The sequence below is a fragment of the Rhinolophus sinicus genome, linkage group LG06, assembly GCF_036562045.2.
Source record: "Rhinolophus sinicus isolate RSC01 linkage group LG06, ASM3656204v1, whole genome shotgun sequence".
Taxonomy (NCBI): Eukaryota; Metazoa; Chordata; class Mammalia; order Chiroptera; family Rhinolophidae; genus Rhinolophus; species Rhinolophus sinicus.
Genome location: NC_133756.1, coordinates 13,036,842 through 13,052,294, shown reverse-complemented (window position 1 = coordinate 13,052,294; position 15,453 = coordinate 13,036,842). Strand labels below are relative to the sequence as shown.

General features: G+C 38.9%; 1 protein-coding gene across 1 annotated transcript in view; it reads right to left on the bottom strand.

The window, feature by feature from the left end:
- The window catches only part of LOC109450121 (uncharacterized), a 39,386-nt gene extending 24,390 nt beyond the window's left edge, over window positions 1–14,996 (bottom strand). Inside the window, exons 1-7 of the mRNA XM_074334606.1 lie at window positions 14,237–14,996; window positions 13,212–13,377; window positions 12,590–13,071; window positions 11,155–11,240; window positions 6,389–6,515; window positions 5,968–6,066; window positions 1,531–2,663 (exon numbers count right to left, since the gene is read on the bottom strand). Of these exons, the coding sequence (XP_074190707.1) occupies window positions 1,531–2,663; window positions 5,968–6,066; window positions 6,389–6,515; window positions 11,155–11,240; window positions 12,590–12,716 (1,572 nt within the window). The 5' untranslated portion in view covers window positions 12,717–13,071; window positions 13,212–13,377; window positions 14,237–14,996. The remainder of the gene's footprint in view (window positions 1–1,530; window positions 2,664–5,967; window positions 6,067–6,388; window positions 6,516–11,154; window positions 11,241–12,589; window positions 13,072–13,211; window positions 13,378–14,236) is intronic.
- Between the last annotated feature and the right edge of the window lie 457 nt (window positions 14,997–15,453).

The following is a 15,453-nucleotide window of genomic DNA, read 5'->3' as shown; positions in this document are numbered from 1 at the left end:
TATGGTCAGTTGATCATGGCAGACCCTGCCATCTCAAGTACTCTGACTCGTCAGTTTTCCTCCATTCCAAAGTGGTTGCAGCCAAGATTATATTTGCTAAGGCAGGTAGATCAGTCTCTTGAAAGGGATTCTCATTCATCAGTCTCAGCCTCAAAAGTCAAGGACTACCGTTTCCCCGAAAGTAAGACCTAGCCAGACCATCAGCTCTAATGCGTCTTTTTGGAGCGAAAATTAATGTAAGACCCGGTATTATTTTACTATCTTATATAAAACAGGGTCTTACATTAATTTTCGCTCCAAAAAGATTCATTAGAGCTGATGGTCTGGCCAGGTCTTATTTTGGGGGAAACAGGGTACGTAGAGTAGTTGGTGGAGAAATATCTTCTTGTGCAGCTGAGACTTTCATGAGCTTAACTGCTAATAGATAAGATGCAGATTCCTGTCTGGCTCCAGGGATGGCAAGTGCTGATCTTTCTGGGGATGCAGCTCAGCTTGTACTTCTAGGCTGTTAGACAAGCTGCTACTTCTTTGATGGCTGATAGGACTATTGGTCTAAGAGATGCTTCAGCACCAGATATGGAGTTTTATATCTTGCCAGTGAGAAAATAAATTGGTAAAACTTCTAGGAAGGTCAACTTGGCAATATTCATCATACAAATGAACATACTCTCCAGCACCAAAATTCTAGTTCTAGGAATTTACCCTACATATATACTTACATGTGTGAGAAATGAAAATGTATAAGACTATTCACTGCAACATTATATAAACAAAAAATTGGAAATCCAAGTCTATCCACAGTGGACTGGCTAAATAAAAAGTATAATACATTCAAACCATGGATTCTGCAGCTGTAAAAAAGAATAAGTAGGCACTTTATCTACTGATGTGGAATGACCTCCATGATATGTGGTTAAGTAATAAAAAAAAGTGCAGATGTGTTTTGTATAGGAGGTTGCCATTTATGCTCAAAAAGAAAAACTATGTATTTGTAGTCTCTTGGATATAAATAGAAAAATTTCTGGAAGGGTGCACAAAATTTTAGTTATAAAATAATGGTTGCGTCTAGGTATAATTTGATGGTGGGGTATGGAGGAAGGAAATTTGTCCTTACACAACTGTCTGTGCCTTTTGAATTTTGTACCATTAAAAGTGTTCCCCATTAAAAAAAATAAAATTTTCATTTAAAATATAGGTGGTGACATTTTAAACAGTAGTTTCCAAATGCTGATCTGTAAATCAGTGAATGCCCATGAATAATTTATTAATCCACCATGAAATCAGAAGAATAATAATGTGTTAAGTTTCCATATTGCTGAATTTAATTGGAAGGATCATCCTTTATTCTTAAGTATTTTGTATGGAGGTATTTTATTAGTAGATTGTAGTTATTGTAATGTTTACTTACACAATGGGCAAAATTAAAAGTTGGCAGCAATATATCCATAACTCAAGAGTCCTGAAATTTAAAAGTATAGAATCATTGATTTAGATTTGGCTTTTGTTCTCATGTTAGATAATCAGTTTTTACACATTATTTCGGAAGGTATTCCTCCTGTGTATTTCATGGTGTCGAGTAAGCGATGAATTATAGCTGAAGGCTTTTCCACACTCATTACATTCATAAGGTTTTTCTCCAGTGTGATGTCTCTGATGTTTCTTAAAGGATGAATCATGCCTATAGGCTTTTCCACAGCGATTGCATTCGTATGCTTTCACTCCTGTATGAACAGTTTTATGGTTGCTAAGGTGTATCCTCTGCCGAAAGGCTTTACCACATTCCTTACATTTGTAGGGTCTCTCTCCAGTATGAATTCTCTGGTGATGCGTTAGATAAGCTCTGTGACTGAAGGTTTTACAACATGCAGTGCATGCATAGGGCTTCTCCCCAGTATGAATTCTTACATGTTCACTAAGGTGTCTAATCTGTCGAAAGGTTTTCCCACATTCATTGCACGTAAAGGGCTTCTCTCCAGAATGAGTTCTCAAATGTTGGATCAAGCTAATGTTCTGGCTGAAAGCTTTCTGACATTTATCACATACATAGGGTTTCTCCCCGGTGTGAGTTCTGTGATGCTGATTAAGAGATGAGCGATGTCTGAAGGCTTTGCCACATTCTTCACATTCAAAGGGTTTCTCACCAGTATGGATTCTCTGGTGGGTATTAAGGGACGCACTTTGACTAAAGGCCCTTCCACATTCCTTACATCTGAAAGGTTTCTCACCAGTATGAATTCTCATGTGTTCAGTAAGATGAATAGGTTGTTTGAAGATTTTTTCACATATATTACATTCATAGGTTTTTGTTCTTATGTAAGTCATTGGGTCATTAATCAAATCTAATTTGTATTTGTTCCTCTTTCTAAGTGTGTCATATTTATGGTGCCTCTGTTCTATAATAACATTTGAACTCACAATATTTTCCCCAATTTTTTTACTTTCTTGGCCTCTCTTCTTGTGGGTCAATATGGCTTCTCTTACATCTCTTCCATGGATATCCTGATGCCTTTCTAGCTCATCATCATATTTGGTGACTTTTTTCAATCTGGAATAAATGACATCATCCCTCATGAACCTTTCCATCATAATACCATGATATAACTCTTCCTGTAAAATAACATTCTTTGCAGTTGATATATTGGTTTCTGTTTTACTCTTCAAGCCTGAAAAAAATGGAAAAAAATACAAATAATTCACATTCTTTATGCTTTGAAAACTCAATTATTGTAGTGGGTATGGAATAGAAATTTAGATAACAATACATATAAAGTACATGAGATTTTGATTATATTTAAATATGGTTCTGCAGTCTTAATTTTGAGAAACAGTAAACAGAGTCAAAGTGTGATTTTATATAGAGAGTAAAATTTGAGCAATTTAGTCCTGCTCTTTCTAAAATACTAAATAATGACATTTCAGAGCTATGTCTTAATAATACATCATTTTGGAAAATGATACATCTTTGGAAAATCATGTCAGAAAGATAAAAATGTCCCTTTCCCACTCCAGCAATAGCCTGAGACACTATTCAAAAAATAAGGATGGAACTAAGAATAGTCACAAGAACTGTCTTTTACTGAAACTTGTGTTAATATTTACACACGTTCTGTTTCCTATGCTTATTAATCTGTCGCTGGAAGTGTTATTTATACAAAGGAGACTTGTAAGAAACCCAGACTATGTTGCTATTATTGCTATGTTCTATGAAAATATCCTTTAACCTTTCAGGTTAAAATTCTAACAGGTTTTCTTACTTGATAAGTTGTACCCGTGACTAATATTTCAACTGACAGTTCTGAAAGGTATAACTTGTAGGATTTTTTGGTCCACAAAAAATGATCATTAGTACTTCCAAATGCTAAATGAATAGAAGCAAGAATAAAGTCTATGTTCTGCAGGCCCCTGATCCTGATCCTAAATAGCAGAGGAGTAAGAGAAGAAGACGGAGAAAGACAGAAGCCATGTATGTCCCCATCCCCCATTCAGTGTCCATGCCTGCAGGAGGCCCAAGCTAGGGGAGAAGAGAACATTTAACTTTGAATGAACATGTGAATTTTTCTTATTGCAGTGAACTAAACATTTTAGTAAAATCAGACTGTTTTTATTATTTAAAGGGAATGGACCATCTATGAGACGTCTTTGAGATTTCATCCAGAGGCAGGGAAAGAACACGACTGAAGTTTTTATTATTGTTTTTGTTATTATAAGTTGAAAAAGAGAAAACCCAAGAGAATGTTCAAATTACTGGAATGAATAACAGAGTGAAACAAGGTAGCTGGTTATAAGGTCAATGCACAAAACCAGCTGTGTTATCACATACCAGTGACAAACAGAAAACATCATTTTAAAAGTACACCATCTACAAAAGCAATAAAATACAGGATCTTCAAGATGAATCTGAAAAAAGAGATGCAAAATGTATAAGAGCTTTATGGGGAAAATCCTGAAACTTTATTGAAAAAAATTAGGAAATATCAACAAACAGAGCAATATACCATGTTCCTGGATAGTAGGACTCAAAATCATAATATCAATCCCCCAAAATTGATCTATAAATTCAATTATATTCCAATCAAAATATTACCAGACGATTTGTAAGTGTGTGTGTATGTGTGTGCACTCATTATTTAATTTTGATGAATTATATATAAATTTGACGCAGTCATTACATAATTTGTATGGAAAAACAAGGGGCTAAGAATAGCCAGGACAATTTTGAAGAACAACATAGAAGAACTACTTATACCAGATATTAAGTTTCAGATGAAATATATTAGGTTGGTGCAAAAGTAATTGCCGTTTTTGCAATTATTTTTAACCTTTTAAACCACAATTACTTTTGCACCAACCTAATGGTAATTAACACAGCCTGGCATTAGAGTAGGGAAAGAAAAACAGAAAAATGGAACAGAATAGAGAGAGCCCAGAAACAGATGCAAGCATACAAAGAAACTTGACAGATGACAGAATGCCATTAACTATGAATAAATCATTATTAATAACTATAATAAACTATTATAAATGATCCCTAAACTGATTATCCATGGGGAAAATACTACACTACTCACCTCACACTACACATAAAACAAATCCCAGGTAAATTGAACTTAATCAAACCTAAACATGAAAAGCAAAAATTTTTAAATATAGGATAATATGTATTTTTTCTCTATCAATAAGAAAAAAAGATAATAGGACAATTGGCAAAGAATATAAATAAGTAATTAACAGAAGAGGAATCCTGGGTGGATGGTCAATAAACATGAAAAATATGCTCCCTCTCATTAGTTATCAGGAAAATGAAAGAAACAAGATCTTCTACTCACCCATTTACAACATTTTTTAAGTTTGATAGTGCCAAATGTTGAGAAAGATGCTGAGTTCTGGAAACTCTTAAAACCTACTGACAGGAGTACAAATAGGTGCAACTGAGTGCACTTTGGTAATACCTATCAAAACGAAGGAGCACACACACTCCATGACCAAACATTTTTGCTTCTACCAAATATCTCAGAGAAACACTGGTATATGTACACAAGAAGAAACATACATGAAGATTTACTGCAGCATCTTTGTGACCCCAAATTTAGAAACAGTATAAATGCCTACCAACAGGCAAATGGATAAATAGTGGTTCATTAATCCAATGGAAACGAATGTACTAGAACAACATGAATAGGAAGAGTGCTGAATGAGAAAAGCAAGAAGTTTATATGCTATATATTGTTGAGGGATATATACATATAATAAAATTATGAAACACATATGGGAATGGTAATATTTAAACTTAGAAGAGTTGGTTATTTCAAAAGGTAGGAGGGGAACAATGAGGCTTCAACTCTGTTTTATTTCTTAATCTGGGTGGAAGCTACGGAGAAACTTGCTATAATGTTCTCTATGCCTTTTTGAACATCACAAATATTTCATAATGTGGCAAAGTTTAAGGAGATTGTTGAAGATCACTGAATTTGGTAAGAAGGAATCCTACGATAATTTCTCTTGCAGAACTTTTCATAAAGTAGTTGTTAAAAAAAATTAAGATACGTGAGTTAAAAAGAGTGAGAATCGAAGGTGGGATTACAAAACGAGAGTCGGTAAAAGTGGAAATAGAACGCAAGAGAGAAAATTAAGATTTGTAGAATGCAGTGAGAGTCATGAAAAGAGATCTGTTTTCTGTGAGGAGAGGCAACAAACTCGTATATCTGACGGAAAAGAGAAAGGAGCTTTTTGTTGGAAGACTTTAGAATACTGAAGAAAGAGGGAGAATTATGTTTAACCTTAATGAAGATAAGACATGTCTTCCCTCCTACTCCAGGGAGATTTTCACAAGGTCAAGTTAAGGAAAGGGTTGGTAGAGGGAGGGGTGAAACTGGGTTTAGTGCAGTTCCTGTGGGTTCTCCGCACAGCCTGGGAGACTTTGGGCCCTCGGGCCTACGTATGAAAAGGCACCGTCCGCCTTGCTCTCACCTGCACTGGGATGTCCTGGGCCTTCTTTCTCTGTTATCCATGGGTCTTCTCCTTTCTCCAACTGGGAAATCACCCTAGGTTTGGAGAGTTGATATCCTGCTTATGGAATGAAAAAAAAGGAATATGAATGTTTATGTTGAGGTGTAAGAACCACCCCCAGATTTTAGTTCCAGTCCTATGGTAGAGACTCTGAAAATGGAAAAAGGCACCACAGCATGTCTTTCTATTCTAGCTCTACAAAGTGAAGTTGTTCCCCTAAGGAAGGAGAATCAGATATGCCCTGGCTTGATTTTCAAAGGAATGAGACATCTCTAATACAGAACCTGAGGCCAAGATCCAGGGAAACCATAACATTTAATAATTTAAAAATAATGATTCTCCTGTATGGGCAGGTTTAGATGTATGTTTAGCCCATCCTTACCCACTGAGACCAGGTTCCCATAGTTCTCCAGCATCACCTCCCGGTACAAACTCTGGTGAGCAGGGGCCAGCTGCCCCCATTCCTCCTGGGTGAAGTCCACAGATATGTCCCTGAAGGTCAACTTTTCCTAGAATATCAAATATATTCCTTTTTAGCCAGAGGCTACCTCCATCAGGATCCAAGGAGTTCTGACAGTATTCTAAGTTCTGAGAGATTCTGAACTTGTTTTACTGGGACTCTCCTCTAGATCTGTTTTGAAATTCTCCAGAGATTACCATAAATAATTTAATACATAGAAGGACATTTGCTCATACATGCCTTAGAAAAAATTAAACAGGATAAGGGAATAAGGAGAGCCACAGCGAGGGTAGGGGTGATCCTCTATGTCGGGTAGCTGGGGACGGCCTGTCTAAAAGGGTGATATGTGATGAGAGATATTAATCCAATGAGGAAGAGACATATGGAAATCTAAGGGGAGAGAATTCCAGGCAGGTATAAAGGAACTAAGGTGAGAATGTCCTTGGCTTGTATGAAGAACAGCAGAGTGAGCAGCATCGCTGGAGGCAGGTTAGTAAAGAGGAAAGCAGAAGAAGATGAGATGAGAGGTCTGGGGAGGAGGGGGAGAGAGAAGAGAGGCTTTTAGCACTTATTGTCACAAAGACCAATGCATTACTGCTAAGCTTAAATTCTGGGGCCCTGCTGGAGTGTAATGCAAAAAACTGTCTAGAACTGTAGTGTAACCCCTTCCTAGCTCAAATACTGAGAAGATAAAAAAAATCATCCCCTCTACAGTGGCAGTGTGGGGCACTGGTAGCTGGGTTTATCAGAAGTGAACTCAATCAAAGGTGTATCTCAGCCAGAGCTCAGTCACAGGTCTAGGAGGAACACGAATAATCAATCCCTTACCTTGACCATCAGAGGAAAGGGCTTAGTCTCTTAGAAATAAACAGAACAAAACAAAACAAACCATATATATATATATATATATATATATATATATATATATATATATATATATATATAGTTAATCCTCCATTGTTCTCTTACACACAATATCTAAACTACAATAAAAAATTGTTAGATATGTGAATAAGGAGGAAAATCTGACATATAATCAAGAAAATACAAATTAACAGAAACAAACTTATGGGTGACCAAGTCATTGAAATTATTATTATTAAAACAATTATGAAAATATGTTAAAGAATTTACAATAAAATATGGATAGAACAGGTGAAAACAAGGGGGTAATTTAGGGGAGAGATCGAAATGCTAAAAGAAGAACTAAAAAAATTCTACAACTGAAAAATACAATGTCTGAAAAACTCATTGGATGGACTTAATGGCAGACTGGACCCTGATAAGACAAGATCAGTGAAACTTAAGACAGGTCAATAGATATTAAAACTGAAGCACTAAGAGAAAAAAAATCTGGGATAATATGAAGTGGTTTAAGACACCTGCATTTAGAATCTCAGAAGGAGATGAGAGAATGAGCAGAAAAAAATATTTGAAGAGATAAAGGCTGAAAATTTTCCAAATAAACCCACAGATCCAAGAAGCTCAGCAAGCCCCCAAAGAATGAATTTTAAAAAACCATGCCCATGCACATCACAGTAAAACTGCTGAAGAGCAAAGTTAAAAGGAAAGATCATAAAAGTAGCCAAAAGAAAGTAAGAAAGGAGGAACGAAAAAAAAACAAGAAAAGTTGGCATTAAAAAAAAAAAAGGTTCGGCGGTAAGAAAAGATGATATAGGAACATTTGTGACAACATGGATGGATCTTGAGAGTGTAATGCTGAGCGAAATAAGTCAGACAGAAAAAGCAATGAACCATGTGATTTCACTGATATGTGGTATATAAACCAAAAACAACAAAAGAACAAGACAAACAAATGAGAAACAGAAACTCATAGACACAGACAATAGTTTAGTGGTTACCAGAGGGTAAGGGGGGTGGGGGGTGGGGGGTGGGAGATGAAGGTAAGGGGGATCAAATATATGGTGATGGAAGAACTGACTCTGGGTGATGAACACACAATGGGATTTATAGATGAAGTAATACAGAATTGTACACCTGAAATCTATGTAATTTTACTAACAATTGTCACCCCAATAAATTTAATTAAAAAAAAAGAAAAAGAAAAAGATAGCAACAACAACAAAAAAAAAAGGCAGAAAGACACATGACATATAGGGAAACGATAAGAACAACAGCTGACTTCTCATCCCAAACAATACAAGATAAAAGATCATGGAACATCTTTAAAGTGCTTAAAAGAAAGAACAGTCAACCTAGAATTCTGTACCCAGTAAAAGATCCTTAAATAGGAAGACAATGTAAAGGCATTTTTAGATCAACAAAAGCTGTGAGAATTTATCATCAGGACATCCATGCTATAAGAAATGCTAAACGACATTCTGTAGGCTGGAAGGAAATGATGCCAGGTAGAAACTAAGAACTAAAGGAAGAAATTAAGAGTGCCAGAATTGGTAAATATGTGGACACATATGAAAGACTCATTCTCTTTTCCATTTCTTAATTTTCCTATGACACAATTTACTGTTAAAAGCAAAAATAAGAACAATGTATTGTGGGGTCTATAACATGTAAAGTGAAATGTATGATGACAGTACATAAAGAATGGGCAAGAGTAAATGGAAATATAACATAAAGCTTTCATATTATATGTGAAACAGTACAATATTAATTCAAAGCAACTGTGATAAGTTTAAAAAGTGCATATTGTAATGGCTAGAGCAACCACTAAAAACAAATTTAAAAAGTATAGCTAAAAAGTCATTAGGGACATAAAATGGAATACTAAAAAACTATTCATCAAATATATGGTGATGGAAGGAGAACTGACTCTGGGTGGTGAACACACCGTGGGATTTATAGATGATGTAATACAGAATTGTACACCTGAAATCTATGTAACTTTACTAACAATTATCACCCCAATACACTTTAATTAAAAAACAAACAAACAAACAAAAAACTATTCAATCCAAACGAAGGCAGGAGAGGAGGAACAAAGAATAGATGGAACAAAGGACAAGAATATACACTTAAATCCCACCATATCAATGATTATGCTAACTACAAATGGACTAACAAAGCAAGACCCAGTTATATTTAAGAAGGTCACTTTAAATATAAAGACACAGATATGTCAAAAGTAAAGAAATGGAAAAGGCTATACCATACAAACAATAACTAAAAGAACACTGGAGGAGATATATTAAGTTAGACAAAGTGGACTTCAGGAAAGGGAATATTACTAGGCATAAAAAGAGAAATTTCATAATGACAAAAGTTCATCAAGAAGAAAACAATGGTAGTGTTTATGCATCTGATAACAGAATCCAAAATAAAGCAGAGCTGACAGAACCAAAGGGAGATAGATAAAAACCACAATAATTAGAGATTTTAACATTCCTCTCTCAGTAACTGACACAAGTAGACAAAAATTCATCAACCTATCAACCAACTTAACCTAATTGACCTTTATATAACACTATACCTAGCAACTACAGAATATGCATTCTTGTTTAAACTTTTTATTTTGAGATAACTTTCCACGTAAATCTACTTACATGCAGTTATAAGAAATAATATAGAGATCCCCTGTACTCTCTACTGGGGGTGAAGCAGAGTTTTGATTGGAAAAGGGCATGAGGGAAATTTCTGTGATGGTGGAAATGTTCTTTATCTTGATTTGAATACATGGTATATACATATGTCAAAATAGAACTATATACTTTAAGTGGTTTCTCCTATATGTAAATAATACCTCAATTTTTAAAAAATAATTTTCCCAGAGCTAAGAAACCCATCAGTTTTTGATAAATATCAGGAAAGTGGAATGCAGAAATAAAGTAACTTTAAATAACTAGACTATTATCACTTCTTCCATATTTCTGTAAATAGCTCGGGGATACCTTTCAATCCTAGAAGGTATTAGCATCTGAATTAGCTGAGGAAACAGGGATTGTAAATAACTGGGGAAAAACAAATTGCCCCAGATCACCAACCAAGTAAATATAAGAGATAAGTTCAAATCCTATACCATCGAATTTCAGAACCCAAGTTCTTTTCACTTAAAACTCTCTGTCCTCGAAAAACATCTCTTCTTTAATAGTCTTCCTTTAACTCTTATTCAACAATTGTCCTTCTTTTTCACCTATTCTTCCACCAGATAGTGAGGACACCCATTTCTGACACCCTGTTGTATCTGTCCAGCCTAATGTGTGCACTATGTAGCCTGACCATTTCTTCTCTACTCACTTCTTTGGCTGCAGTTTAATCTCTGCTCCCAAAACTATACTAAGGGTCAACTCATGAAGTTTACAAGCGATATGTGTATATCACTAAGAATATCAATACTTTCTTCTCACAAAGTTTTTGAATATGAAATACCAAAAAAAATAAAAAATAAAAAATAATCAGGCTTATCTTAGATCCCAGGTGGTATCTTATTGCTTCTAGGGGCTAGAATGATATCATTCATTTTGCTTTCTTTACAGAAATTAGCACAATGTTAGATCTAGGGGTTGGTTAGAAACAAGAGTTACATGGAGGGAGGCCATTATGAGCATGTAAATTGCTATCATCACGGCTCAGTTTTCTGTACAAGAGCAACTTGCTCTGAGCTCCTTAAGTTGAATTCATTAGCCTCAACAGCCTCCTCACTCCCCCAGAAAAGGGCAAGTTATAGCCTTAAAAGCTGAGAAGCATTTTAAGAAAATGAAACTCCAACTCACCTGGGATTCTGCTCTCGGGGCCCCATAGGTCACTTCATCCTTTAAACGCTCTCCCTGGGTCTCACCAGCATCCTGAGATAGCAGAGCTGGGGAAGGAAAAGAGCCTTTGCATCTCCCCAAATCCCCCAAATCAAAAAAAACTGCCCGCAGACCTGTTGAATGTGGCTCCTCCCTCAGTACATTCACCAACAGGGACATTCAGGGCGACTCAAGAGCAGACTGGAATCTCCTGGGGATGTGCCGAGCACCACTCTGGGCATTAGTATTTCCCAAGTGTCAATCATGATCCAAAAGCACAGATCTACCAGACCACTCTTTGGTTCAGAGGTTCCCAGCAGCAAAGAAAAATCCAGACACTTCCCATGGACTTCTAGGCACTTTACAATCCATGTGAAATATTTTCCCAGCATTAGTTTCCTCTAACCACCATCCTTTACCTGTCGGACACATAAACCTACCACATTCTTAACCCTCAGTTAGACTACAGTATTCTCCATTCTCCGAACCACTCTTCAAAGTACCCACTTTTGTATCCTTTCCCAAAATCTTCTATAAAAAGCTTATGCATCTTTCAAGGCCCAATTCAATGCTATCTGCTTTGTGAAACTTTCCCAGATAAGCACAATTGGAAGAATGTTTCCTATCTCTTGTCTTCCCAAAGAACTTTACCATAGCATTTTCCTAGGCTACCTTCTATTATTTTGACTTGGGTATGTGTCTATCTCCATCAATTAATAATTAGCATTAAAGATCATTATTAATTTTACCATCTGTCAAAATGCTTGGTAAAGTCCCTGCTTGACACGTCTAGAATATAATAAATATTAGCTGAATTTGAAGTGTTATAGATATGAATTAAGAGACCATATGAATTCCTCTGTCCATCCATCTGTCCTGACCACTAACTATTGTAAAATCTTGGACATGTTTCCCACCGAACCCATACATTTCAAGGTAAAATGAGAATAATCAAGCATGTCAGTCCTTCCTCTCAGCAGCAGATGAAAAGAAAGAACTGATGCTTGTGAAAAATACTGGTTTGGGGCTAAAATGACTGAAACTTGTGAAGGAAAACCAATGGAGGGCTTAAAGGTGCCCACATTTTTGACCTGGCTATCCATGAATCACATTTCCACACTTGGGAGCAGCTGGTGGGAAATATCTCGTGTTCTGTCTTCTGGCCATGTATTGTATTTGAGGACAGGAGATGGGAGCAGCATGGAGCACAGGTCGCAAGGAACCTCTGCTGAGAGCACAGTATTTTCTCTCACAGCTATCCCTTTCCTGAAAGCCAGGAGCATGAACCCCAGAGACCTGCTTTCTCCCAACTTTCTCCCCAAGAGACCAGAACAATGAAGTGTGTACTTGTCTTTTCACACACAAACGAGACCTCCTTCGTCCCCTTCCGTCGCCCCACCCATCAGTCTATTCTCACCTTCTCCTTCAAACATCTTAGTCACGTCCTCCCACAGAGGCGCCCCCTCTTTGGCCTTCCTCGGATGGTGCAACTTGACCCAGGTGCTGGCCTCGGTGGGCAGGGTGATCAGGAGCCGCTGTAGCATGACGATTCTGCCCGACTGGGCTTGTTTACTTCTGGTGAGGAAACTTCCAGAACTTCCGCTGAGAGGCTTCACAGTTGTATGGTCCTCCTCTGATCACAATCTCCTGCCTTCAAGGTTGTGGCATGTCCCTGCGGCGCCAGAACCAGGGGGCTCCTAGAGGCTGATATGAATTTAACAACACTGAAAAACACTTCTCTCTTAAATTAAGTACTGCCTCCTAGGGAGGCAGCCGGTTGTGTAGGTTTGAGTGCATGCCTCCATCTTCTCCTAGAGGAAGAGAAGGCAGGAGATGAGGGATCTCGAAGCACGGATCATACAGCCAGAGCTCCAGAACTTGCATAAAATATATTTAAAACTGCAAAACATCCAAAAACAAAGGTTTGGCATTCATGTGGGAATAAGTATAATCAAGGCTCTTGGATGTGGCTCTACTCCCAGTTCCATACACACAAACAGACAAAGATACACAAACACCAAAGATATACAAACACACACAGACCCTGCCTTGACTTCCCTCCTTGCGAGCTGCGTGCATCTTCAGCCTGGATAAGGCTTGAAAGTGAAGAGGACAGGCATTGAAATCAGACAAGCTGCGTTAGAATCCTGACACTTGTACTTCAAAGCTCTAAGGCACTTCAACTTTCTGAGCTTGTTTCTTCCCCTATAAAACAGGAATAATTGTACTTCATAGGGTTGTAATGTTGATTAATTGAGACAATGTCGGGCATACAGTAAACTCTTAACAAACATCTTAATAAATAAACTCTTAATAAATCTTTTGCTTTAATGCTGCATCATAGCATTATCTTTTTAAGTTATTTTTTAAAACAATTAGCGATCTCAATTTAAAGTTCATATCCAGTATCTCAACTGATGGAATAATCACATAGCTGCAGTTTTCACGTGGGCAAGCAGTGACAGACACATCACCACCCACGTGTTTGCCCAGCAATTGGCAAGTCCTTTTACCCTCTCTGTTAAGATGCATCCTGGTTTTAAAAATGTTAAAATTGGGGAGAGGAGTATGTCTTCAAATGGAGGAAATACAGTACTTCGAGTATAATGAGGATGACTGCATAACTGTAACAGGCAAATTTGGAAAAAACTCAAATGCATCAGCTATCTCATCCAACCCCCAGCATCTGAGCAGGCAGATCGATCGCTCCACAGCAACGAGGTCCAGTGTATCTGAGCCCAAGAATAGTCCTAGCTCTGTGGAAAGGAGGCCCACCCAACTTTTTGAAGTTTGTGGGGAAGGGTATGTGGTTGATTGGCGTCTTTTTTTTTTCATCTGTGACTGATGGAGAGAAAGAAGCTGCATCCTAAGAACTGGAGCATGTGAGACATACGCTGCCTCTGAATATATAAAAAGTAAATGTCTTGTTACCAAAGTGGAGAAACTTATGAACCGGTTTATGACAGAGAAGCTTCCCTTCGAAGATGCTCCTCCCCACTGCCCCCAGACATGCCTCCCTCGGACTTAGAGACAGCACACACAGGCGGTGTAGCCTCCTACTCACCAGCTCGGCCTTGGACGCTGGTAGGACCAGAGGTGGAGACATGAGAGCACTGGCTCTTGAGGCTTTCAGCTCCAGAGGGTGTCTCTTTAGAGGAGGACTGGGTGGTAACAGATTTTCTTCTTGCCCAGCCTTTTATAGGCAGACCACATCCCCATTCGACACAATCATTCTTCAGAAAAACGCCCAACGTTCACGTCGGCCTCCGGACTGGAAGTGGGTCTTCACCAAATTCCCAACGAGAGGCGGCCTAGGGCGGGTGTTGCTGCTTCACATCAACCCACCGCCCATCCAAGGTCGCCTTTCCCAGCTGCACCCCCAGGAGCGGGGCTTTGAGGGCCGTAATGGGAGGGGTGCCCTGAACCCGCTTCCCGCAGAGCCGGGCGAGGATACACCTCGCCGCCTGCGGCTTCAATGCCGGGGCGGCGGCAGCGGTCAAGTGCACTCCAGTGCCGTTTCTTGGGCCGCAGCCCTGCGTCTCCTGGAGCCTCTGCCTCCCGACGCACCCCCGCGGTGGCCGGCGCCGCGCGACGCCCTCACGCCGGCCCCAGTGGGCTCCCGGGTGCGGCCCACCCACGCGGCCGCTCCGCCACCCGGCCCAGCGCCCGCGCGTCTTCCAGCGGGCTCCGCCCGCACCGCTGCAGGCTCCGCCCACGAGGGCCGCAGAGGAGCCCGCCCGCTCTAGGGATGCGGGGAGCGCCCGAAAACCCGGAACCTGGATGAAGCGGAGCGCGCCCACGAGGGCTGCCCAGACCCAGGAGCAGCGGCCACCCAGGCCTACAGCCCCGCTTTTCCTGTCGGTGGTCGGTAGAGACCATGTGGCTGGCCAGCATTTCCTATGGGGAATCCCCTTCTCTGTCAGTCATTCATTCATTGAACAACCGTCCTCATAGTGCCTATGATCTACTCATTGTTACAGGCTCTGAGGATACAGCAGTTATCAAAATGCAGTCCCTGCTTTCTTGGATCTTAATTCCAGTGAGATTAAATAGATAAATAAATAGGAAAATAAATAGATAATATCCCAGGTGATAAGGGCTACCCAGGAGGAAAAGGGAAGCAGTGTGTAGAGTGGGGGATAGAGGATAACTGGTGTTCCTCTTTCTAGTAAGAGTAGGCTAGGATATTTATATCGACCCAACTCAAAATACAAGAATAATACGAAAAAGTAAAAGCCTGATAGATTGTATATGTATGTATGTGTGTGTATATATATATAT